Source organism: Pleurodeles waltl, chromosome 5 (genome assembly GCF_031143425.1).
Source record: "Pleurodeles waltl isolate 20211129_DDA chromosome 5, aPleWal1.hap1.20221129, whole genome shotgun sequence".
NCBI lineage: Eukaryota > Metazoa > Chordata > Amphibia > Caudata > Salamandridae > Pleurodeles > Pleurodeles waltl.
In genome coordinates this window covers 1,138,272,477-1,138,299,355 of record NC_090444.1, presented here as the reverse complement: position 1 = coordinate 1,138,299,355, position 26,879 = coordinate 1,138,272,477, and the positions used below count along the sequence as shown (strand labels likewise).

The 26,879-nt window shown below is 45.7% G+C and overlaps 1 protein-coding gene across 4 annotated transcripts in view; it reads left to right on the top strand.

Annotated features, from left to right (window-relative positions):
• The window catches only part of ZUP1 (zinc finger containing ubiquitin peptidase 1), a 225,795-nt gene that overhangs the window by 162,933 nt on the left and 35,983 nt on the right, over positions 1–26,879 (top strand). For all 4 annotated transcript variants that reach the window (XM_069235357.1, XM_069235356.1, XM_069235358.1 and 1 more), the window contains one exon: positions 11,838–11,986. In XM_069235357.1, coding sequence (XP_069091458.1) covers positions 11,838–11,986 — 149 coding nt within the window. The remainder of the gene's footprint in view (positions 1–11,837; positions 11,987–26,879) is intronic.

Below are 26,879 nucleotides of genomic sequence, written 5' to 3'. Positions count from 1 at the left end.
TCTACTCCCCGCAGAGCAGAGGAACCTACAGCACCTTCCGCAAGACACCCTTTAGAGGGGGGTTTCGGGGTCAGGCCACACAAGCCAGCACCTCGCAGGCAACACCGTCCAGCTACCAGGGACAGTACAGGGGAGGCTTTCGGGGCCAATACAGAGGAGGGCAATTCCCTAGGAATAGAGGAAAATTTCAAAGCCCAAAAACCCCTACAACCAAGCAGTGACTCAGATGTCACTCACCCCCTCCACACAACACCAGTGGGGGGAAGAATAGGTCATTATTACAAAGCATGGGAGGAAATAACTACAGACACTTGGGTCTTACCAATTATCCAACATGGTTATTGCATAGAATTCCTACAATTCCCTCCAAACATACCACCAAAAGCACAGAATTTATCAAAACAACATTCCAAACTCCTGGAAATAGAAGTTCAAGCACTATTGCAAAAGAATGCAATCGAATTAGTACCAAACACACAAACAAACACAGGAGTCTACTCACTGTACTTCTTAATACCAAAAAAGGACAAAACACTGACACCAATCCTAGACCTCAGAATACTAAACACCTACATCAAATCAGACCACTTTCACATGGTCATGCTACAAGAAGTGTTACCATTGCTAAAACTACAGGACTACATGACAACCTTAGACCTCAAAGACGCGTATTTCCATATACCAATACATCCGTCACACAGGAAATACCTACGGTTCGTAGTCAAAGGAATACATTACCAATTCAAAGTATTGCCTTTTGGTTTAACAACCGCACCAAGAGTCTTTACAAAATGTCTAGCAGTAGTGGCTGCACACATCAGAAGGCAGCAAATACATGTATTCCCGTATCTAGACGACTGGCTAATCAAAACCAATTCACTAACAAAGTGCTTACAACACACAAATCAAATCATACAAACCCTTTACAAACTAGGGTTCACCGTCAACTTTGCAAAATCCAACATTTTGCCTTGCAAAGTACAACAATACCTGGGAGCCATAATAGACACAACAAAAAGAGTAGCCACTCCAAGTCCACAAAGAATTCAAAATTTCAACAAGATCATACAACGCATGTATCCAACACAAACAATACAAGCAAAGATGATATTACAACTCCTAGGCATGATGTCTTCATGCATAGCCATTGTCCCGAACGCAAGACTACACATGAGGCCCTTACAACAGTGCCTAGCATCACAATGGTCACAAGCACAGGGTCACCTTCTAGATCTGGTGTTAATAGACCGCCAAACTTACCTCTCGCTTCTATGGTGGAACAGTATAAATTTAAACAAAGGGCGGCCATTCCAAGACCCAGTGCCACAATGCGTAATAACAACAGATGCTTCCATGACAGGGTGGGGAGCACACCTCGATCAACACAGCATACAAGGACAATGGAACGTACATCAAACAAAACTGCATATAAATCACCTAGAAATGCTAGCAGTTTTTCAAGCATTAAGGGCTTTCCAACCAATTATAACTCACAAATACATTCTTGTCAAAACAGACAACATGACAACAATGTATTATCTAAACAAACAGGGGGGGACACACTCAACGCAGTTGAGCCTTCTAGCACAGAAGATATGGCGATGGGCAATTCACAACCACATTCGCCTAATAGCGCAGTTTATTCCAGGGATCCAGAATCAACTTGCAGACAATCTCTCTCGAGATCACCAACAGGTCCACGAATGGGAAATTCACCCCCAAATTCTAAACACTTACTTCAGACTCTGGGGAACACCTCAAATAGACTTGTTTGCAACAAGAGAGAACGCAAAATGCCAAAACTTCGCATCCAGATACCCACACAGGCAGTCCCAAGGCAATGCCCTATGGATGAACTGGTCAGGGATATTTGCCTACGCTTTTCCTCCTCTCCCTCTCCTTCCTTATCTGGTAAACAAATTGAGTCAAACCAAACTCAAACTCATTTTAATAGCACCAACTTGGGCAAGGCAACCCTGGTACACAACACTGCTAGACCTATCAGTAGTACCCCACATCAAATTGCCCAACAGGCCGGATCTGTTAACACAACACAACCAACAGATCAGACATCCAGATCCAGCATCGCTGAATCTAGCAATCTGGCTCCTGAAATCCTAGAATTCGGACACTTACAACTTACCCAAGAATGTGTGGACGTCATAAAGCAAGCCAGAAGGCCGTCCACTAGGCACTGCTATGCAAGTAAATGGAAGAGGTTTGTCTGCTACTGCCATCATAATCAGATCCAACCTTTACACGCAACTCCAAAGGACGTAGTGGGTTACTTGCTTCACTTACAAAAATCTAACCTAGCCTTCTCTTCCATTAAAATACACCTTGCGGCAATATCTGCATACCTGCAGACTACCTATTCAACTTCCCTATATAGGATACCAGTCATTAAAGCATTCATGGAAGGCCTTAAAAGAATTATACCACCAAGAACACCACCTGTTCCTTCATGGAACTTGAATGTTGTCTTAACAAGACTCATGGGTCCACTCTTGCGAAATACAGTTCCTAACCTGGAAGGTTGCATTTCTCATCGCCATTACATCTCTAAGAAGAGTAAGCGAAATTCAGGCGTTTACAATACAAGAACCTTTTATACAACTACACGAAAATAAAGTCGTCCTAAGGACTAATCCTAAATTTTTACCAAAGGTTATTTCACCGTTCCACCTAAATCAAACAGTGGAACTACCAGTGTTCTTCCCACAGCCAGATTCCGTAGCTGAGAGGGCACTACATACATTAGATGTCAAAAGAGCATTAATGTACTACATTGACAGAACGAAAAACATCAGAAAGACTAAACAACTATTTATTGCATTCCAAAAACCTCATGCAGGAAACCCAATATCAAGACAAGGTATAGCCAGATGGATAGTTAAATGCATCCAAATCTGCTACCTTAAAGCAAAACGACAACTGCCCATTACACCAAGGGCACACTCAACCAGAAAAAAAGGTGCTACCATGGCCTTTCTAGGAAACATCCCAATGCAAGAAATATGTAAGGCAGCCACATGGTCTACGCCACACACGTTCACCAAGCACTACTGTGTAGACGTGTTATCCGCACAGCAAGCCACAGTAGGTCAAGCCGTGTTAAGAACATTATTTCAAACCACTTCCATTCCTACAGGCTGAGCCACCGCCTTTGGGGAGATAACTGCTTACTAGTCTATGCAGAACATGTGTATCTACAGCGACAGATGCCATCGAACTGAAAATGTCACTTACCCAGTGTACATCTGTTCGTGGCATCAGTCGCTGGAGATTCACATGTGCCCACCCACCTCCCCGGGAGCCTGTAGCAGTTTGGAAGTTAGCTTCAACTTTGTACATTTGTATATATATTATTTTAACCTTAAATAGGTACATACTTAGTCACTCCATTGCATGGGCACTATTACTACAACACAACTCCTACCTCACCCTCTGCGGGGAAAACAATCGAAGATGGAGTCGACGCCCATGCGCAATGGAGACAGAAGGAGGAGTCACTCGGTCCCGTGACTCGAAAGACTTCTTCGAAGAAAAACAACTTGTAACACTCCGACCCAACACCAGATGGCGAGCTATGCAGAACATGTGAATCTCCAGCGACTGATGCCACGAACAGATGTACACTGGGTAAGTGACATTTTCATTATGTCCCAGGGCTGAGCTCCCTGCGATTCCACGAGTATCCTGCCTAAATCCTGCCACTCCCCTAGTCTCATCACCCCATAATTGGGTCTTGTTTTGCCTCTGGACCACATCCTTTCCTCAGGACAGGTCACAGATTGAGGAAGGGCCCTGAGCTGACAAACGAAAGTCAGCCCAAATCAAAAAAATGGTGCTCCCCGGTAAGTGTGCAAGCGGATACGTGCCAGGCCCAGATGCCGGCTGAGGAAAGCGGCGTGCACCAGCAACCTAGGGCCAAGAGACTACCCCTCCACCCCCCCAGACTTATCGGGAACTACGCTGGTATGGCAGATCAACAACCACCCAAACGGCGGGCAAGAATGTAATCGGCTGTGGGTGACGCAGCTGGAGGGTCGGAACACCTTGTCGGCTCAAAAACTGTGCGTAACAGGCAACCTAACGACAATATCTCCTGTGAGAGAGGAAAGGAGGCCCGCACTCCTTGTTGCTAACTGGTGCCATACAAACCCATTGGAAGGCTGCACCCTGGGATGCTGATGTACCGCCGCAGTCTTGGGGAGCCTGGAGGTGAGAACCTGGAATAATCCTTGTGCATCCTTGGCATGGTCTCCCCTCTCTTTTTTGCCTCTGCTTCCTATGTTTTAACTGTGTGCTGGACTTTGTTTTTGCTGTTTTTGATACTCTGGGCAATTTACCACTGCTGACCAGGTGCTAACAGGCAAGTGCTCCCTGTGTAAGTTGTATGTGTAATTGGCTTTTCCATGATGGTGTATTTGATTTACGAGTAAGTCCCTAGTAAAGTGCACTAGAGGTGTCCTGGGCCTGTAAATCAGATGCTAATAGTGAGCCTGCAGCACTGATTGTGCCGCCCACATGAGCTCAGACATGCCACTGCAGTGTCTGTGTGTGCAGTTTTCAGAGATGTGGAATTCCTATCGCCTGACGCCCGGGACATATTGTTTGGGGTGAAGGGCAACAGGTTTTCATGTTTATTTTGTCCTTGGGACAAGTAGGCCCAATCCCTTACAGCACAAACCCTTTGGCTGCCAGTTTACAGAGAAGGGAACTGTCTGCAATTGAGGTGATATGTGTATCCATATGTAAAATGTTGTTCGAACTGTATTTGTGGTTCATTAATGAAAAGCCTTCATTATTAGGGAGAGCACTGTAAATAAACGTTTTAAGGTCACACCGTATTACTGACAGTGGTTCTAGTTAAAAAAAAAAAAGTGTACACATGTTTGAAAAGTTTAACAATATGAGGCGAAGTCTAATGCTCCCAGAATGCTCTCTGATTAGATGCAAATGTTTGCTTAAGCTTGTAAGCCAGAGTGATGATTCTTTGCTCTCAAAATAAAATGTTCAGAAAAAAAATTGTATCAGAAAAAAAGCTGACATTTTTTGTGAGTCTTTTGGTTTGTCAATGCGTGTCTTTTTTTGACATGGCTTTTGAAACACATTTTATTGCTGTGGGAGCTGCCAAGCCCTGGTCATTGTAACAAACATTCATAAAGCACATATTGCCACCGGTGGCTTAACAAAGGCCCCACAGCCCCCCTCCAGGTGGAGACCTCAGCACAGCACCTACTCTGAGTGAGTCTGGCCCCCCCTCCAGGTTCGTTACGCCACTAATTGCCACAGTAGATCCTGGCACTGAACAAAACTACTTTGTGCCAATATGCTCCTTGTGGAAGAGAATAATGTGATCAATTAGAGTAAAACCAGCCAATAGACAGAGTAATAGAAGTTTAGTGAAAACAAAATGTCTTTGTTAATGCCAGACCTAATTAGGGGCCCGTTTCTTAAAGAAAGTCACAAAAATATACCCATGGTATATTTCTTTAAATCAGTGACTTTCATGAATTCAGAAGAACGTACAGAAGTAGACCTGGAAATCGTACTCCTACAAATTATTTGTGAACTGTATTTAAGCACGAGCAAACATGCATGTGTAGATTTGTTCATGTGAAAATCTATTGAGCGTTTATAAGTTCACTTTCCCTCCCACCACTTTTTTCCCAACCCTGGAAGAACTTCTACTTCTGCCATTGTCAGGAGTAATGCAACCTTTCTCACTATGGGAAAATATTAGGGCAGAGCTGGTAAAAATCCTTAAAACATACAAGTTGGTAGGTTTGCAGACTCAAAGCCGTTCCAGCCCTGGAACTTTTACTTACTGCTTCCTCCAGCCCCAGTAAGTATATCTGCAGAATGGTGGCAAAATAAGGAAATTGTTATAGAAGGGATTGAAATTGCAAGTATTCAAGCCCTACTATAGTAGTATCCCTGGCATAAACAGAGAGGCTATTATCAGAGCTTAACAGAATGAGATTGATGCCATAATTTGTCACCACACTACATGGCACCAAAGGGACAAGTAGATTTTTTTTACAAGACAAGTAGATTTAAGAAGCAACCTGTCCCATGGACAAGTAGCTATTTTATTACATTCCACACCCCTGAGTTTTAAACTCAGTTCGACCTGGCAAGTGCCCAAACCTTCCATTTTTTTTGCATGTAGGGCAGCACTAATGTAGGCCCTAGGTAGCCCCATGGGCAGGGTGCAGTGTTAAGGTATGAAATATACATTAAAAGTGTGTAGTATAGAAGTTAGAGTGTTGCACTCTGGTGTCCATATGTTTGGAGTCTTTCTTTTACACTGCTCAAGCCACATAATGTAGCCATTAGACCAACGATCAGAAGTTCCTGAATTCCAAAGCTGAGGAGCAAACACTCCAGCTTTGGTAATGCTTACAAATATCATGAAATCTTTCTAGGGTTATATTATGTAGATCCCAGAAAATATAGGATTAATATCTGAAAATTATTTCAGGGGGGCTGCTGCATTACCCGGAGCCCCCTACATAACTTAATTAACATGCTGGTTGTGCTCCTACCCAGATTGAGACATCACCATTGACCAGAATATATGTTAATTAGCCCATGAAGGGCATTATTTAGCGCTCCTTGCCAGGAGCAGAGAATAATAAATAAGCACTCTGGATGCACATGTATTATTCATTCAATTTTGATACTCTTTTTTTTTATTTAGTTTGTTAGGGGCTTCGGGGGAGTGATAAGTTAGCCAAAACAATAATTGATGAATTTGCTACATTGTGAAGCTGTAAAGCTGTTTATCTATCTCCACAAAGTCTTTTTTCACCATCTACATGCAATATCAATTAAACAAACAGCTTCTGAACACAATGTCATTTTCGTATACAATGTAAACAAATTCCAGTAAGGTTCTCAGAAACGTAAATCTTCCCTCTATTTAGGAAACATTATGAAAGCATGATTTGGTACAATCGCAAATAGTTTAGATAGTACATGGCTCAAGGTTAAATCTCTCTTGACTTCAATTAATCTCTTTCTGGAACCTGTTGAGTATGATAATCTATGGCAATAATACCGCCATGTCCCAGTACGCTGAAGATGCTCAGCTGGACCTCAAAGCCATCCACCCATCCAAGGTAGGTAACAGCCCAAAAATACTTTCAAAGTTACAAATAAATTGGATATCTCCCATCTTTCAAAAACTGCTTCTAAACAAGACTTCCGTGTTCCAACATTTACCCCGTCCACCTGTCCTGAAACACTTAACACCCTTTCTCTGCTGGTACAATTCACCATCTCTCTGGGCCTCATCATCCATCTGAATCTCAGTCGGAATGAACATGTGAATAGGCTGGCTAAAACTGTGTCCACTCTTGTTAAAGGAAAATAAAGCTGCCAGTTCTCACAGACTTCAGAACAGTAGTCTCGCTTTCCAACCTCGATAGAGGTAATGCTTTCCTAGCAGGCTGGCTTTCCAATATCTTCAATCACACGTCTCAGATGACCCTGCCAGTGTCAATGCTTTAAGTCTCCAATGCAGAAAAACCTTGTCACACTACGGTTGCTGGAGTAATCGCACTGTGTACTGCTAGAGGCACTAACCACCTTCAAATAGCCTTCATAACACATAAGGCTAGGCACTTTGGGGGTCCCAGCTCACTCAAGGTCAAGTTGCATACGTCTGGAAGAGAAAGGATGACCTAAGACAAAACTTGTTGTCTTCTAGAGATTTCTAAAGCGAGGAAGAGCAGGCGTGACAACCAGGCTTTCTCTTTTTTTGCCCCAGGCTGTTGAACTAGGTTCCTGAATCCAGGCAGTAAGAATCCACTCTCTTGCTCTTATAAAACAGCCCACTGCGACCCCCACAACTCCAGTTCCTCGTCACATACACACTGTATGTATTTCTTTGACCCTTACAGCTCTCAGCTGCCTTTTGACTAGGCTCATACTGTAAAAATGCATAATTTGTACTTTCATTAGAATTAACCCTGATTTCCTTTCTTTAAGGAAAACCTTAAGACCCAGGAGTTCAAATTGCATCTACCAGACTAAAGGCTGTGTAGTATGTATTTGTATAATGCTTTATTGATGCTTAGTTAATGTGCTTTGTAGCACTGAGTTGTGTTCCTACCTATGCGTTCTATGTTTAGAACCTGCATTCATTGGTGGTTGTCTTGGTGTTCTGGACTTCGGGCGATGACTCTGTCAGTCGGCTGTTACTTCAGGACACGGACGCTGCTTATGATCGTGGGTCCTCTTCGTCTTGGAATAAACTTCAACTTGTCTTATCTACTTTGAAGCCTGCATCTTGTTTCGACTTCAACCCGCGCCACAATTCGGTACCAGGAGTGGGGTTGTCAAACGCCTGCTGCCGACGAAAAGAGGGCCCACCAACTGACTTGTTTCAGAGGCGCTTTGGTGATCTGTGGGCAGCCCGGCATCACCGATTGTGTGGTTGTTTTTCTGCAGACGAGGCTGTAAAGCTGATTTCCACTTTTGTTTTTTGTATACCAGCTGCGCTATGAGAAAAGGCCGTTCCTCGTGCTGTATTACCGTGCCTGACGTGTGCCGTCTTCGGAGCGTTGCCCTGGTTACGGCAACGACGCCCACAGTGCCTGACGCGTGCCGCCTTCAGAGAGTTGCCTTGGTTATGGCAACAACACACACGCTCCTCGTGCTGGATTTACGTTGCCTGTCCTAAGCAGCGTTTGGGCGTTGCCTAGGTTACGGCAACGAAGCCCTGGTTGAGTGTTCTACTCAGCTTTTTGAGCATGTTTCCTGTGTTTGATCACCTTGCAAGACGTGTCCCGCTATTGGCGTGTTGCCGTGGTTACAGCAAGGACGCTTCCTCTCAAGTGTGCTCTGTGATCAGGCGTGGATGTAAGCTTTACCCGGTTGCACACATTGACGCACGCAGTTTGTTTTGGTAGCGTAACCTGTGTTTTGTTTTTGGTTTTCGAGTCTAATTTGAGATGCTTAGCTTTGACATTTCTTGCGTCTTATGTACTTATATTTCTGAAGCTTATTCAAGAACTATATTCAGCACACAGCTATTGTCAATTATGGCAGCTAGTCAAGGCATCGTCCAGCCACCAGCATTTTTACAGAAAGCAGGAAAGCCAGATATTAAGTGGACTGAATGGCTGCGCATTTTTGAAAATTATATAACAGCTATAGACGCTAATTAATTTATTTTTCCCCTAATAGGAAGATGGCCTTGTTTTTTAATCATCTTGGTGTTGCAGGCCAACAGGTTTTTGACAACAGTGATTCCGTCTCCTGGGAGAGGTGATATGTTGTGGAACTGCTACATTGAAGGGAAGGAACGAATGAGGAAGCATTATTCTGATGACTCTAGTGTTTTACTTGAAAGATTTAATTTCACTATGTGTAAACAATTAAGTGATGAGACTGTCGAGGAATATGTAGCTAATTTAAGGGTTTTAGCCGCTAAGTGTGAGTTTGGTTGAAATTATGTTTATATACGCGATCAATTTGTTTTTTATTGTTTTCATAAAAAAATACAAGAAAGACTTTTAGCATGCCGTAATCCAACTTTGGAGGAAGTTATTGACGTAGCAGAGGGAATTGAAAGGTCGATAACTACTTCCATAGTTTTAGCCAACCAAAGCAGTACTTTCAATTGTGTTGTCAATGATGGAGCAGTTTGCACTGTAAATAGCAAACGAGAAATTGGGCAAGCTTACTCGTGGACAGTCGAGAAAACCTTCACGCTTGTGTTTCCATTGTAGTTCAAAGTTCCATTTGGGAAACCATCCATCTTGTCCGGCAATTGGAAAAAAAAATTAACACTTGTCGGAAATGTGTCATTTCCAAGGCGTTTGCCAATCTCAGAGTTTTGACAACAACCCTTCTAACAAGGTGAAGATCAATAATGTAGATATCAATGAGGAAATTGTGCAATGCTCCAGTCAGTTTTCAAATGTTTTGTTAACAGTTGATTTTCCTCATTCCGCTTGTGGGAAACCTGAGAAGGTCATCAAAGGGGCTATATGTGATGTGATTATTCGTTCTGAAACTATCTCAGTTTTAGCTGATTCAGGGCACCCATCACCATCTTAGCTGATCACACTTTCTTTGATTTGTGGCGGGACACCATAGTTTTACAGACTCCGGATATTAGTCCTAAGGCTTTCAGGGACCATGACATTGACTTATTAGGCTATTGTTGGTCTGATTTGTAGTGTCTAAGCAAATCTATTGTTACCAAAATATATGTTGCAGTTAAAGGGCGCAATATTAGGGTTAGAAGGATTTGGCACATCTAGGAATAATACTTAAGCCGGGACATGAAGTTCCTGTTGCATTGGGCGAATTGCCTAACTTAATCCTTTCTGATCCCGTTGCAAATTTACAATTGTCAAATAACATCACGGATTGCATGGTCAATTTGTTTCCAGACGTTTTTAGAGATCAGGTGGAAACTGTTCATGGTTATGAATACTGCATTAAATTGAAGAAAGGTGCAGTTCATGTAGTGCACAAGGTTGGATCTGTTCCTCTAAGTGTCAGATCAGATTTGAAGTCTTTATTACATAAACTAAAATGTGAAGGCATAATCACTCCGACAGACTCTTCAGAGTGGGTTTTGCCAGTTGTGAGCAGGAAGAAAAAAAATGGTGAGCTGAGGTTATGTGTGGACTTGAGGACGATTAACCAGAATATAATGGTGGACTGTCATCCTCTTCCACATATTCAGGAAATGATCACAAATGTGGGTGGTTCAAAAGTGTTCTCAACTATAGATCTTCACTCTGCATACCATCAAGTTCCGTTGAGTGAATGTTGTCAGGATATAACCACATTTGTAAGTCCGTTTGGAGCATATAAGTACTTACAGTTGCTGTTTGGACTTGCCTCAGCAGGGAGTGTTTTCCGGAAGTTAATGGATGACTTATTTTGCGACATACCACAGGTACAGGCTTTCCAGGATGATATTTTAATTCACACAGAAACTGAAGGTGAACACGAGGAGGTTTAAAAAAAAGTTTTGCTTATCCTCAAAAACAAGGGTATGACGGTGAAACCTAGTAAATGCAAGTTGATGGTGACGGAAGTGGAAGTAGCTGCCTCCATCCTCTTGTCTGTTCTCTCTCTATCCATCTTCCTGTAAGTCTACTGTTACATACCTCGCGCTGCAGCAGCTGATGTCTTCTCACTACGTTAAATTCAAAAGTACCTATGTTATACATAAGGTGCTATGCCACCCCTGTACCACACTATAAATACCAGAATAAATAATATATACATAATAAGGAATGTGATAACACAATCACTTTTCTCAGGATGGTCAGTTTTAGAGCACATAACTAGCTTTAGGGGCCATTTGCAGTAGAAAAACGAAACTGTCATTGTGTCACCAATTTTACCTCAGTTGCAGAGAACCGCTGACTGGCACGGTTGCCCGTCTTTACTGCCAAAACAAGTATGCACTTTTGTACCGGCCAGGCGTAATAATAGTCCAGGCAAAATAAGAAGGCCAGGGCTAGGCTCTGGCCCCAGAGCTGAGGTTATAGAAGCTGCAGAATGGAACACAATGTTTCTGGAATAAAACCAGGGAAGTAGCAATCTGCTTCATTAGTAAATAGCCTTTCTTGTAACACATGTTCTTTTAACTTCGTGTAGGTTAAGAAGGATTATCAGGTGCTAAACAACATGGAAAGGATTGCATGTGAATGGGGTAGTAACAGCAAGTGCCAAACAGTGTCAAATGAGCAAGGCAAACATGCTGCAGAAAAGATCACATTGTCAAGAAGGTTTGCCTTTTTTGTGCAAGTGTTCAATCTGCTTGATTATCTTCACAGAGTGTTTTTTTTCTGTAGGTGCTGCATTGTTGACTTCCACAAACCCACTGGCCCTGCTGGTACACATCCTCTTTTATTCCAGTGGGTGTTGAATTACTTCTCTTCTGATGGAGACTGTCAAAAGGTGATTTGTACGTCTAAGTCTCCAATTTACCTTCAGCACCAAGGTATGACTCAAATAGTTATCTTTTAATTGAAAAGAAATTAATGGTACTCTTGCTGTAAAGTTGTAACCTTTTTTGTCCCTTGGGTATTTCCTCATGTAGTTGAAAGAAAACTGCTTTGTAATTTACCTGCATTTAATTTTCTTGTAAAAGTGGAAGTTCTCTATTTACTTGAATTTTAGTTAGAAATTCTACCTAAAGGAATTCTAAGGGGCCGATAAAGAGTCTGGCGGTTGGACAGTCAGACCGCTGTAAGGGCAGTCGGGAGGATGCCGCCAAGCCGGCAGCCTCCCGACTGCCATATGATGACATTCCAGCGGGGCTGGCGGGGCAACCTGCGCAGTGAGTTCAGCCGGTATTAGCTCCAGCTACAGGAGCCTGCTGGCATAAATGCTGGCTGAACTGACTGCACAGCCAGCAAGTTGGGCACACTGTTGCATTGCACCATGTTGTGCATGGCAGAAAGTCTGAGCTGCGACGTTGCTAGCAGTGGCGCCTGTGCAATGCCAACAACATTGGTAATTGCCGTCCTGGGGGCCCAATGTGGCCCATTCCCTCCCTTTCCGCTAACCTTCTCATGGCAGTGTCCCTGCCATAAAAGGTTGGCAGAAAGGGAGGTCAGAATATGAACGGCAGTGTCACCGCCGACACCACCTCCATTTTACCCAACTCTCCGACCGCTGCGGTGAGGCAGGAGTTGGCAGTGGTCTTGTGGCGGTCTGACTGCTACCATCCAAATTGGGTGATCAGACAACCGAGAAGGCAGCAGTCGCATCGTCAAAATTGGTACGGAGGTCTTGGGACCACCGTATTCTTATTCGGCCCCTAAGCCAAAGCTACATTACACCATATAAATAATTAGTAATTAAAAAGCAATGAAAATCAGGTTCGATGTTTAGCACAAATAAATCATAATTTCTTCCCCTGAGGACTGTCAAAAGTACTTAACAATCATTTTTTAACACGTACACTTTGTAGAAGTGTATATAATTCTTGTTATATTAGCAATGTAATTGGCTTTCCATTATCTACATTGAAGTATCTGCTTTACGCTTCAAAACATTTTTCACATCCTCCTGCCACCATGGAAATAAAAAAGTAAAGAGCATTAGCAAAGATAATAGGTCTCACCTATGCGAGCTCTGTTTGGTTTGTCAGTTATTTTTAACCATGTTGGGCAGCAGCGTGGCTGAAAGTACCAAAAATGTGCTATGGCGCGGCCACAGTTCAATGTGTCATAGTGCTTTTTTTCCATTTACTTTAAGCCATACTGCACACACATGTTTAAACAATCGGTGGCAGTGCCAATATTTCTGGCTTTAAAAGAATGTTGTATGGTAATGTGAAGAATTAAAGGTAAATAACATGGGGATGGATATGTATTTGTGTGGAAACAAAGCACTGTAGAATAATATTAGGGTAGGGTAAAAGATTAGGTGACAGTCACACGTTCAACCCAGAGCTAATCATCCATGTAGATTAATGGCTGCTGCCAGAGAAAAGTACTATAAATTATCTTGTTACCTAAAAAAACAAAATAATAGGTTTACAGTGATGTGTGTGCCCCTGAAAGTTCACGCCCTGCCAGATGGATAAATAAACAAAATGTTCACAGGTGTGTGTGAGGGCAAGCATACAATTTCTGCCCAATTAAAACATGTCATCCTGGCACCGAACATTGGGGTGGAGCCAATGCCACTCTCTACTGATGCTCACATAATTGTCTGGCAACAGCTGCACTGTCAAGCTAGACCATAAAAATACCTTGCCAAAGCCAGTAGATCATTTATAGGCAAGACTATTGGCTTTGCCAATGCTTTTTTGTTTTTGTTTTTAAGCAGATAGAGGGAAAGAATGTGGTGTTACAGCCGGAGCTGCTGACTTTGAAACTGGGCAACCAGGTTCAAGTGTGAGCGTTGGCTCAACATCCTGTGATCCTGGGTACATCAATTAATCTCCCCATGCCTAAAAATTAATTACTACCTTATGTGTTTTCTTGTAAGTAAATGTGGAATTCTTGTCACACTGCACCTGGTGTGAGCAGGGTGTAATTAAACAGTAGTATGTCTATGTCTTCCCCGAAAGATTATCTGACTGACCGTTTAAATTGTTTTATTTAAATTCTCATGGTCCCCATTGTACCTCCTTGCGCGCATTTTAGCAATAATTATTATAGTAATGAATATTGCCGTATATGATGGTAAGCCTGGATATAGACAGTCATGTGGAGTCAACATTTTTGTATTCTACATGTTAATCTAAATCACTTTGAAAACAGACAGTGTCCAATTGGCTTTCTGTTTGAATCCCGGACCTAGCTCCTTACTTTTACCATGTCGGAACTATTCCTGAACATCAAAACAAAAAGTAATCAGCATTCTGCATTTCTATAAAGATGCTGGTGAATGTGACTTGAAGTGCACTGAGCTCACGTTTGGCATGATCACATTATATTTTGTAGGATCATATAGGACAAAACTTCCAAATATGCTAGTAATTTATGTAAGGATGACACTTGACATCAGTGAGTTAATGTTAAGGGTAACATATAAAGTGCACTTTCAACCATGGGTCTCTTCGTCTTGAGGGAGTGGGGTATCCAAAAAGAAGGGACTTGAAAAGTAGAAGCCTAAGTATTAAAACACTTGTTTCAACAGCCAGGTGCTTAAGGCTTTCCGGAACAACATTAGACACATAATGAGCATTTTTCAATTGAAAAAGTGTTCAATTTTTGGGGGGTTAGAGTAGAGAATCTTTGACCTCCAGGCCTAAGCTTCCGAAATCTTTGCACCGCTAATATATTTGCAGTTGCTGAGTAAAGAGCTCTTTTAGGCGTGTATCTCCCAATCCATTTTTTAATTTGTATAATATATATATTTTTTTATTTAAATATTTTTATTAGAAAGTTTTCCCCACAAGAGGAGCATGATTACATAGATAATTAATATACAGTTAATCCTGTAACAATGTAAGTTTGTCTCATAAAAGAAAAAAATCAAATATCTCCATACATCTCAGAACACGAAGGAAAACAAAATCGCCAAATTAATTTCTACATAAATACAGAGCATTTCCCAAAATATAATTTATCATTCATGCCTCTGTTTAATCACCCTTGAAACTTGTGCCCAAGGAACCTTCCTTCTGTCCACCCCAGCAAGTGTCCAGATCTGCTTAACCCCTTTTTTTTATTTTTTTTTAGCCTTTTTGTCTTTTAGTTGATAGATTCCTTATCCTTGAATTCTCCCCAGATGCCAGACTGGATCTGAAAGATTTTCATGAGCATTACCTGTGCACAGTGCTAGGTGGCGTCTATCGGCTGACTCCGTGTCTGTCATCTGCGGCATCTGTGCCAGTTATGACATTGCAGTTCCTATATAGGTGCTACCCCAGCATGCTGACTTCAGTTCTTTTCTTTCCGCACCAGCAAGCTCTGATCTGAAGAAAGCTCCCCTCAGTAAATTTTCGACTTGCTTTTTAAAACACTTTTGCCTAGTATTTTTCGAGTATTCTACTCCTGGTGCTTTGAGGATGCCCTGCAGAAAGACCTGCTTCAAGCACTGTCGATCCTGTCATTGGGCGGTGTTTGTGATGGATCCGCATCTCGTGTATCTTTGGTTTCTGGAACGTGACCAAGATGCGAAGTTGTGCTCAGAGTGCTGGGTCATGCGTCTGAAGGCTTTGAGGGAGTGGTCCCTGAAGCTAATGGTGACCTGACGCTCGAATCTCGGTTGAGAGGAGGGTCCTGGGATCGGTTGCGGAGTCCTCCATTGTTGTCGTCCCACTCCAAGTTCTCGGGGTGATCGAGTAAGTCGAGGCTTAAGAAGTCATCCAAGAAGCTGAAGCCTTCTTCAACTTCTCCTCGTCCATCGGCCAACAAGACAAGCGAGTGTAGAAACTGTAGGCCTTGTCTGCGGAACCTGCGCTTGGGCCAACTCCATGCCTCCCTGAGTTTCTAGGGTTCAGCGCCGGTAGTTTTGGCCTCAACGCCAAGTGGCACCGAGGGATCCAGGACAGTCCTGAATCCGGACCGTCATTGGTCGTACCACCCCAACGACAATGCTCCCGGAGCCATCCGCACTCACGGGCGGCACCATCCCCATTGTAATCCCTGACTCCGACACAGAGTTTGGCTTTGTACGAAGCAGACTCCGACGCCAGCAGGAGCTTTGCCTCCTTTTACAATGTGTTAGGCCTCGGGGATGAATGGGAGGGGTCGCTGGACCCTTTAGAATAGCAGCCCCATGAAAGAATGGACTGGTAAGATCACTTGGGTGAGACCAGTGGACTGGATACTTCTCCAGATATGGGCATACTACCTACCCTCCCCCCCCCACACTGTAGCAGTGGACGAGGGAGCGTCTTATGCTATGGTGGTGAAAAGAGCAGCTTAGGATATGGAACTTCAATTGCCTTTAGTGACCGTCAGGGCTAATCTCTTGACAGAGGTGCTGCAACTGGAGAGCTTCCACCTCAGAACCTCTGCCCCCATTTAATGAAGCCATCACTAACGTTCTACTAGGTACCTAGTCTAAACCCAGCACAGGGGCTCCTGTGAACAGGATGATTAACTGCCGCCATTGCCTCGCACCTCGAGATGAAGTTTGTTGACACACCACTCCACCCCTAAGAGCTTGGTAGTCCAAGCCTCTACCTCCCAGGGTGCGTTCCCTTCCGCTCCCCTGGTTAGGAAATCCAAGCGTTTGGACTCACTTGTTTTCTACCACCTGCCTTGCTTTGTGGTCTGTGAACACTGCCTTTTGCACACATTGAGGGATACGGTTGCTCAAGCCAAGGGTCCCAGTGGCGGCCTGGCCTGTACTTTCTCAGGCTGTTGCCGATGGGAGAGATGCACCAAAATTCACAATCTCTTGCTGGCTGCCCATGACCAACTCGCTAGGCAGAGCGGTTGCATCACCAGTGGCCCTGAGGCGCAACACCTGGCTGAGGACGTCTGGCTTTTCAGTGGATGTCCAAGCTTCCTTGAAGGACATGCCCTTTGATGGCACCAATCTCTTTGGAGACCAGGCATATTTTTCTCTCGAGCACTTTAAGGATTCTTGGGCTACGGCCAAGTCCTTGGGCCTTGTAGCAGCTCCACTTCTCCTCCAGTCTGCCTCTTGCCCATTTTGTGGCTTGAGAAGGTGCCTCCAACCGCGTCCATTCCCAGCCAGATTCTGTACTATTCAAGCTGCCCTGCCTCTGCATGGCACGATCCACCGACCTCATGGCTCAGGTGTCCAGTGGTCTCAGCAGTCTGCTGCACCCCCTTTGAAGCAGCTTCCAAACCTTCCTAGTCCCACTCTCCCCCACCATGGGTAGTTGGTGGCAGGATTCACCCTCACCTGTTCTGGTGGCAATCCATCATGTAAGACAGGTGGGTATTGCAGATAGTCCAAATGGGCTACTCCCTTCCCTTTCGAGACTACTCCTCAATCCATGCCACTGTCATACGATCCGATGGTGGAGGATCATTCGTCCATTCTCTGCAATGAAGTTATGGCTGTCTTAGCTAAGGGAGAAATAGAGATGGTTCCCGTGCCAGAAATAGTCTTTGGTTGCAATTCCTGATACTTTCTGGACCTCAAAAAGGACAAGGGTCTTCACCCTTTTCTTAGACCTTTAATCCCTTAATCTCTTACTCAAGAAGGAGAAGTTCAATATGCTCACTGTCTCTGGATCTATCTGCCCTGGACCCAGGAGACTGGATGGTAGCATCTGGCTTGCAAGATGCTTATTTTCATATCCCTCTCCTACCTGCTCACAAACATTTCTTGTGTTCACAGTAGGCCACAAGCAATTTCAGTTCATCGTGCTCCCCTTTGTCTTTACCAGCACCCCGTGGGTGTTCACCTAAGTGATGGTGGTGGTTGCAGCTCATCTGCGGAGATCAGGGGTTCTGATGGATACAACTACCTGTGGATTCCTCACCTAATGAATACTCCCATGGCGCCAGCATTCGACGGAAATCTTCTTACTAGTCTCTGCACGTCGACGAGGACGTCACTCTAGCCCAACGCGACGCCGTCTGACGTCATACAGGCAATAAGAGGTCCTCGACGACGTGCCGACGTCAGTTCCCTTTTTTCCGTGCATTCGAAACGGTTATCTTCGAGGGAGCAACTGTTACTTTTGTGGTTACAGTGTATTTTTGCTGCGTAGTCTTTCGCTGTGGTAATAATGTCGCAGAGAAAGTCTGGATTCAAGCCTTGTCGTGAGTGTGGAGGCAAGATGTCAGTGACGGATCCTCATTCCGATTGCCTTTGGTGTTTGAGCTCCGACCACGACGTCTCGACTTGTGATTCATGCCAGCACATGAATCCAAAGGCCCTCAAGGAACGTGAGGCGAAGCTGTTTATGGCGAAATCGAAGGAGAAGCATCACAAGAAGTCTTCTTCACCAAGACATCGGCGTCATCTAGACTCCCGGCGCCGTAGAGAATCTCGGCGTCATTCAAAGGAGACTCGTTCCAGGTCTTCGGATCGGCGCCGAAGGACATGGGAGATCAGTCCCACGATTACGCCGCATCCTTCGACGCCGTTGCCCTCTCCGGCGTCTCCGACTTCACCTGGACAGGCGTCGGTGATTGAGGTATTGGAGCCTCAGGTGTTTTCTCCGGCGTTGCAGACGTCGAGGCCGGCGTCGGGGTCGCCTCCGAGACAGGCACCCCAGTATCCGGCTTTTCCCACCCCTGGAGCCGATAGTTCCGCATTCTTGAATGCGATGTATGCCATCTTCCAACAGATGGCTCCAGGCCTTTGGCCTTTGGCCTTTTCATTGGGTGATTCTGCGCCTCTTCGGCCGGCACCCTTTATGCCCTTTCTCCCTTTTGGGAACGTGGGCTCGGCGCCGGTGTCGGCGCCGGTGGCCGCTCCGGTGGCTTCAGAGGGATTGGCCCCGGGGATTTCCATCCCGTCGACGTCGGGATTTCGGCCTGTGACTCCAGTGGGTCCATCTGCTTCGACTGCTCTTTCGTCGGCGCCGAAGTTACCTGTGGCGCCGGACGCGGCGTCGGTGGCTTCTGAAGATCGGCGCCGATCTTCGACTTCGGCGGAGGCATTGTCGACTCCGCGTATTGAACAACGGCTTCATTCGAGGAGACGTGCTCTCCGTGTATTAGAGGAGCAGGAGTACCAACGAGCCCTGGAGGAAGGAGAGCTAGAGGACTCGGGTGATGGGCTGCGTGGTCTGGAGTCGGCCAGTGGGCTGGACACTTGCCCTGAGTGGGATCTTTCGTCCCCGGGAGAATATACTGAGGAGGCTGCTTCCTTTCACGCAGTGGTACGGAAGGCAGCTAGTTTTTTGGACCTGCCTTTGCCGGTGGTGGAGGCTAAACAAAACCTTCTAACAGAGGTGCTACATCCGGCCTCAGCTGCGGCGGAGCCTCTTTTGCCATTTAATGACGCTCTGCTGGATCCGGTGTTAGAGGTGTGGAAGAGGCCGGCATCTTCCCCAGCAGTTCACAGAGCCGTGGCCAGGAGGTATCGGGCGGCTCCGACTGACCCTGGTTTTCTGTCTAGGCACCCTACGCCGGAGAGCTTGGTGGTGCAGGCCTCCTGTTCATCCAAGTCAGCGCCTGGTTCTTTCCCGACGGTGCCTGGGGACAGAGATTCAAAGAAACTAGAGGCGCAGTCCAAGAAGATTTTTTCGGCCTGCAGTCTGGCGTTGAAGGCCACCAACGCAACCTGTATCCTGGGGAGGTATATTCATGCTCTGATGGATGACATTTCCTCATCATTTACAGAGCTTCCCCAGGGTCTTTTGGATGTTGTTTCAAATGCCCAGGCTGCTGCGACCCAGATTATCCAGACTGGACTGGATACGACCGACTCAGTAGCCAGAGCAATGGGCACAACTGTGGTGGCAAGGAGGCAGGCCTGGCTCCGTAACTCGGGCTTTTCTGCGGATGTACAGTCCACATTGTTGGATCTCCCGTTTGATGGGGACAAACTGTTTGGAGCCAAGGCTGATTCGGCCTTGGAACGTTTTAAGGAGAGCAGGGCCACGGCTAAGTCGTTAGGGCTCCAAGCTCCTTCTTCCACGGCCTCTTCCAGATTTTTCAGGAGGTTTCGTGGATTTGGGCGTGGCTCTTCCTCCTCTTCCTTTCGGGGAAGATATCAGCAACCTGCCTCTTCCCATCCCTATAGATCTTTTGGAGGGAGAGGTAGGGTCCGCACCAGAGGAGCCTCTCAGCAGCACTCTGCCTCTTCCTCATCCTCTGGCGGGGTGCAGCAGGGGAAGCAGCCTTAGGCTTCCACCATTTCCCACTCACTCCTCTCCTGTAGGGGGAAGATTACAGCATTTTCTCACCACATGGAAGACTGTTACAACGGACACTTGGGTTCTCAGTATTGTGGGAAAAGGCTACACCCTTCCCTTTCGGGAGTTCCCGCCCCGCCCTTCTTATTGTTCAGAAGAACACCTCCTGTTGCTAGAACAGGAGGTACAAGCCCTCCTTTCAAAGGGCGCGGTGGAGTTGGTCCCAGAGCAGGAAAGGGGTCGAGGATGTTACTCAAGGTATTTCCTGATTCCCAAGAAGGATGGTCGTTTGAGACCAATCCTGGACCTGAGGATCTTGAATTGGTTTCTCAAGCAGGAAAAGTTCATGATGCTGACCCTAGCACAGGTGCTTTTGGCATTGAACAAGGAAGACTGGATGGTGTCTGTCGACTTGCAGGATGCTTACTTTCATATCCCGATACTCAAGTCACACAGGAAGTATCTCCGGTTTGTGGTGGGATCGCAGCACTATCAGTTTGCGGTCCTTCCGTTTGGTCTTACTTCAGCACCTCGAGTCTTCACGAAGGTGATGTCGGTGGTTGCGGCAGAACTCAGAAGGAAGGGGATAGCAGTATTCCCTTACTTGGACGACTGGTTGATCAAAGCCACGTCCCCGGAGCTTGTGTCGCATCATCTGCAGTCAACAACCCAGTTGTTGTTCGACCTGGGTTTTTCGGTGAACGAGCCCAAATCTCACCTAGAGCCCTCTCAGCGCCTCCTGTTCATAGGGGCAGTACTGGATACAACATTGGGTCGGGCCTTTCCTCCGCCTCAGCGGATTCAAGATATTCAGGATTTGGTTCCAATGTTTCGAAATGGAGCGGTAGTTCCAGTCCTCAAGGTCCTTCGTCTGCTCGGTCTGTTTGCCTCCTGCATTCTGTTGGTCACGCATGCTCGCTGGCACATGAGGGCTCTTCAGTGGTGCCTCCGAAGGCAGTGGTCTCAACACAAAGGGGATCTAGAGAGTACTGTCAAGATCTCCAGAGATGCTGCTGTGGATTTGAAGTGGTGGATTGCAAGCAACAATCTTTCACAAGGAAAGCTGTTCCAGCAGTCGCCACCAGTGGCCACAGTCATAACGGATGCTTCCACTCTAGGGTCTGGAGCTCATCTGGGGGATCTGGAGATCAAAGGCCTTTGGTCTCCAGAGGAACAGATGTTTCACATCAATCTGTTAGAGTTACGGGCTGTACGTCTGGCTCTCAAGGCCTTCCTCCGTTCCCTTCGTGGTCAGTCAGTACAGGTCCTAACGGACAATACTACCACGATGTGGTACATAAACAAGCAGGGAGGAGTGGGGTCGTACCTTCTCTGCAGAGAAGCTCTTCGACTATGGTCCTGGGCAAAGGACCATCAGATTTGCTTGATAGCAAACCATCTGGCCGGAGTCTTGAACGTGCGTGCGGACAGTCTCAGTCGCCAATTCTCGGCAGACCACGAGTTGCGTCTCCATCCAGATCAAGTCTGTTTAATCTTCCAGAGGTGGGGGTTTCCTCGGGTAGATCTGTTTGCCACTCGAGAGAACGCGCATTGTCCGTTATTCTGCAGCCTCCAGTATCCGATGCAGGGAGCGTTGGGGGACGCGTTTCAAATAACCTGGTGCAGCCAGTTGCTTTACGCGTTTCCTCCCATACCCTTGATTCCTCGAGTATTGAGGAAGATTCGCCAGGACCGGGCTCTAGTCATCCTAATAGCTCCGGATTGGCCAAGGAGGGTATGGTACTCCGACCTTCTCCAACTCTCAATGTGCCCTCCGCTCCATCTCCCTTTCAGGGCAGACCTCCTCTCGCAGTCGCAGGGGCAGGTTTTACACCCCAACCTCCAGAGTCTGCACCTACATGCCTGGAGATTGAACGGGGCAACCTGAGTTCCTTCTCTCTCCCGCCTGAGGTAGTGGATGTTATATTAGCGGCCAGGCGACACTCCACTAAATCTATCTACGCTAATAGATGGTCTAAATTTGTTGCGTGGTGTGGAGAGAGGCAGATTGATCCTTTGCATGCTCATCTATCGGGCGTTTTGTCTTTTGCTCTGTCTCTAGCGCAGAAAGGTTGTGCAGTGGCTACCATTAAGGGTTATTTATCGGCCTTGTCAGCCTTCATATGTCTTCCAGACCAACCATCTTTATTTAAATCCCCTATTGTTATCAGATTCTTGAAAGGTCTTCTAAATAAATATCCTCCAAAGCCATTCGTTATGCCGCAATGGGATTTGTCCTTGGTCCTGACTTTCCTTATGGGGTCCCCTTTTGAACCTATGCATTCTTGCCCCTTAAGGTATTTGGTTTTAAAAACAGTCTTCCTGATAGCTATAACATCAGCAAGGAGAGTGAGTGAGTTGCAGGCCTTATCAGTAAAGCCCCCTTATACAACTTTTTATGGGGATAAGGTGGTGTTGAGGACCAAGGCTGCTTTCCTCCCGAAGGTTGTTTCACCTTTCCATTTGGCTCAGGCAATTACTTTGTCCACGTTCTATCCTCCGCCTCATCCTTCCAAAGAGGAAGAAAGACTGCACCGTCTGGACCCAAAGAGGGCGTTGAGCTTCTTTATTGATAGAACAAAGGATTTCAGGCTGGAGGATCAGCTGTTTATTGGATACGTGGGCAAGAGGAGAGGAAAGGCAGTCCACAAGAGAACACTATCCAGGTGGGTTGTTCTTTGCATTAAAATCTGTTACTCTTTGGCAAAGAAGGATCCTCCTGAGGGCATTAGAGCTCATTCCACCAGAGCTAAGTCGGCCACTTCGGCCTTGGCCAGAGGTGTTCCTGTGGTCGACATCTGCAAGGCCGCAACTTGGTCGTCCCTTCGCACTTTTGCAAAACATTACTGTTTGGATTCTGAGGTTAGAAGGGACGGCCATTTTGCACGGTCAGTGCTGCAGGATTTCTTGGTTTGACCATTTAGGCACCCACTGCCGGGCGTGGTACTGCTTTGGGACTCTATTCATTAGGTGAGGAATCCACAGGTAGTTGTATCCATCAGAAGAACGAGTTACTTACCTTCGGTAACGACTTTTCTGGTGGATACATTAGCTACCTGTGGATTCCTCACGGTCCCACCCGCCTCCCCGTTGCCTTTCTGGTCTTACCAAGTAATCCTTGAGTACGCTCCTCTTGGTCTTTGAGGGTGCAATAGATGTATATATCTTTGTGTATATACTTGATGTGTATATATATTTTTAAAAAGAGAGAGTTATATATATATATATATAAAAGATTTATAGTTATTCATGCAATGTTGTGTATTTTTACAATGTAATGGGATGTTGCCTTGCTCTTTCATTGCATTGCCTGGTTGTTCTCATGCACGTAAAAAATGATTGGTACTGACGTCGGCACGTCGTCGAGGACCTCTTATTGCCTGTATGACGTCAGACGGCATCGCGTGGGCTAGAGTGACGTCCTCGTCGACGTGCAGAGACTAGTAAGAAGATTTCCGTCGAATGCTGGCGCCATGGGAGTATTCATTAGGTGAGGAATCCACAGGTAGCTAATGTATCCACCAGAAAAGTCGTTACCGAAGGTAAGTAACTCGTTCTTTTAGTCTTCCTGGATCTCGACGGCTGGCTGTTAAAGGTGGGCTCGTCCCAGGCTGTCGTCTCCCATCTCTAGACTATGCAGGACCTCCTGCATTCACTGAGGTTCACTATAAACGTGCTGAAGTCACACCTGACTCCATCTTAGATGCTCCCTTTCATCAGAGCTGTTCTGGGCATGGTGAAGTTTCTGGCTTATCCTCCAGAATGGCGAGTCCAGGATATTCAAGGTATTATACTGATGTTTCAGCCTCTATTCTGGATTTCAGGGAGCGTGACTCTGAGGCTTCAGGGCTTAGTGGCATCCTGCTGGTGACATATGCTAGATGGCATATGCAGGCTCTGCAGTGGGACCGGAAGTTCCAATGGGTGCAGCATCAGGGGAATCTCTCCGACATGGTCTAGATTTTGGAGGGAATACCGAGAAAACTTCCAGCCAATACCACTTCTGTCCAGAGTTCTGAAAAAGATCAAGCGCAACCGGGCCCAAGACATTCTTGTAACTCCGGACTGGTATCCAGAGCTATTGAGCTTGGCCACGGATTCTCCTATCAGACTGTCGCTTTGGAAAGATCTTCCGTCGCAGCAGCAGGAGACGGTTCTCCACCAAACCTGTCCAGTCTTCGACTTCTTGCGTGGAGATTGAGCGGCGGCAGTTGACAGCTTTTGATCTTCTGCCCGAAGTCTGTGATGTTATCTTTGCAGCCAGCGTCCCTCCACCAAAACGGTATATGCCTGTCGCTGGCATACATTTGTGGCATGGTGTACCAACTAGTCTGTTGATCCTCTCTCTGAGGTTCTCTTGTTCAACCTAACTTTGGCCCACTATGGCTTTGCTTTGGACACTCTTAAAGGTTACTTGTCGGCCATCTTTGCCTTCCTTAGATTGCCAGACCAACCTTCCTTATTCAAGTCTCCCATTGTTGGAAGGTTCCTTAAGGGACTCACCCCATTTGCTTCCACCGACCCAGTTCATTATGCCCCAGTGGGACTTGTACTTTGTCCTAACTTACCTTAAGTGTGCCCCTTTTGAGCAGCTGCACAACTGTCCCAAGCAGCTCCTTACAATCAAGACTGCTTTTCTCATTGCCATCACCTCTGCTCGCAGAATGAGCTTCAAGCTCTTTCTTCCAAGCCACCATTTTTGTCTGTCCACCCTGACAAAGTGGTGCTTCATACAAGGGCCTCCTTCCTTCCTAAGGTTGTTGCCCCTTTTCACATAGGCCATTCCATTACTTTGCCTACTTTTTACGCACCCCCACATCCCTCTCAGGAAGAGGAAAGACTCCACCGTCTGGATCCAAAAAGAGTGTTGGCGTTCTACATCAATCGTACTAAAGATTTCTGGGAGGAGGACCCACTCTTTGTCAGATATGTTGGTGTGAAGAAAGGGAAAGTGGTGTAGAAGCGTACCATCTTGCGAAGGGTGCTGCTGTGGATCAAAATGTGCTACGCTTTGGCAAAGAAGCAACCCCCAGAGGGCTTGCGTGCTTACTCTACCAGAGCAACTGCTGCTATCACTGTGTTAGTACGCGGAGTTCCTGTCCTGGACAACTGCCAGTCAGCAATATGGGCATCCTTCCACACATTCACAAGACACTACTGCCTTGACAGTCAGATCCGCAGAGACTGCTACTTTGGTCGTTCGGTCCTGCAGGACTTCTTAGTATGATTTTGGTTCGGAGCCCACCTCCAAGGATGGTTTAGCTTGGGTATCAATTCTAAGGAAAGGAATCTGCAGCTTGAAGTCTCTATGAGATGAACAAGTTACTTAACATTGGTAACGATTTACCTAGGAGAGAAACATTCTAGTTGAAGATTCCTTACCGACCCACCCATCCTCCCCTCACTGTGAACTGATTTCTAAGAACAGTGATTCCCTTTTCAGGGCCCTAGTTCTGGCGCACCAATTTCAGAGTTCTTCATGGCTCCACGCTATTGGCGTTGAAAGTTGTGAAAAGAAACTGACGTCAGCGTGCCTGGGTGGCACCTATGTACGACCGCAAGGTCATCGCCATGACCAGAGTGCCAACAACGGACGTGGAGTCGACCGACTCCACGCGCAAGGGTACTGCTCGAAGAAAAAATCTCTGGATCCGCTCTAACTCCTGGGGGAAATTCTAAGGTAAGGAATCTGCAACTAGAATGTGTCTCTACCAGACAAATAGGTACCAAAGGTAAGTAACTTGTCATTGAATGTGTTTTCGCTCTTTCTCATTAGAGAAGGGAACATAATATGGGGGATGCAATGATAAGAGTGTTGAAGGATGAGAATATTTATAGCAGAGAAGGGTACGGTTCTGTCTTGGAAATGCACTTTGTGATCTGGCCAGTCATCTTGTGTGTTTCCAATACTGACCAAGTACAGCCAGCGCTTTAATTTCACAACTACTCGAAGGGAGGAGGAAGGTTACCATAACCTTCCTCTTAAGTTTGTTTAATATGTAAGGTGAGGAAACTTGGCGCTGAGGCAGAAGGAACTCATTTTTGAGGGTGGACGCACTGCTCAGAAGAATAAGAGTCCCATTGGGGAAAATTTCTCCTGTCTCAGCTGTCCAGGGTTCCACAGGTTGATGTTTGCAAGGACAAGGATGATGTTGGATTAGATTCCTATGATGATGCATTTTTAATTCTTAAATGTCTAGCTTTGCTGTGTGCATACATAAAAATATATATATATATATATATATATATATATATATATATATATATATTTATATATATATATATATATATATATATATATATTTATATATATATATGTTCGATGGCATGTGTAGCTGCAGATACACATGCTATGCACAGGTCCTGCCATCTAGTGCTGGGCTCGGAGTGTTACAAGTTGTTTTTCTTTGAAGTCTTTTTGAGTGATGGGACTGAGTGACTCCTCCTTTTCGGCTCCATTGCGCATGGGCGTCAACTCCATCTTAGATTGTTTTCTTTCCGCCATCGGGTTCGGACATGTTTCTTTTCACTCTGGTTGTTCGAGTCGGAAAAATATTACAAACTCTCTAAATTCGTCGGTATTGTTTTCGATCGAGTACCATCTATCATCGACACCTAGGTACCGGCGGACACAGAT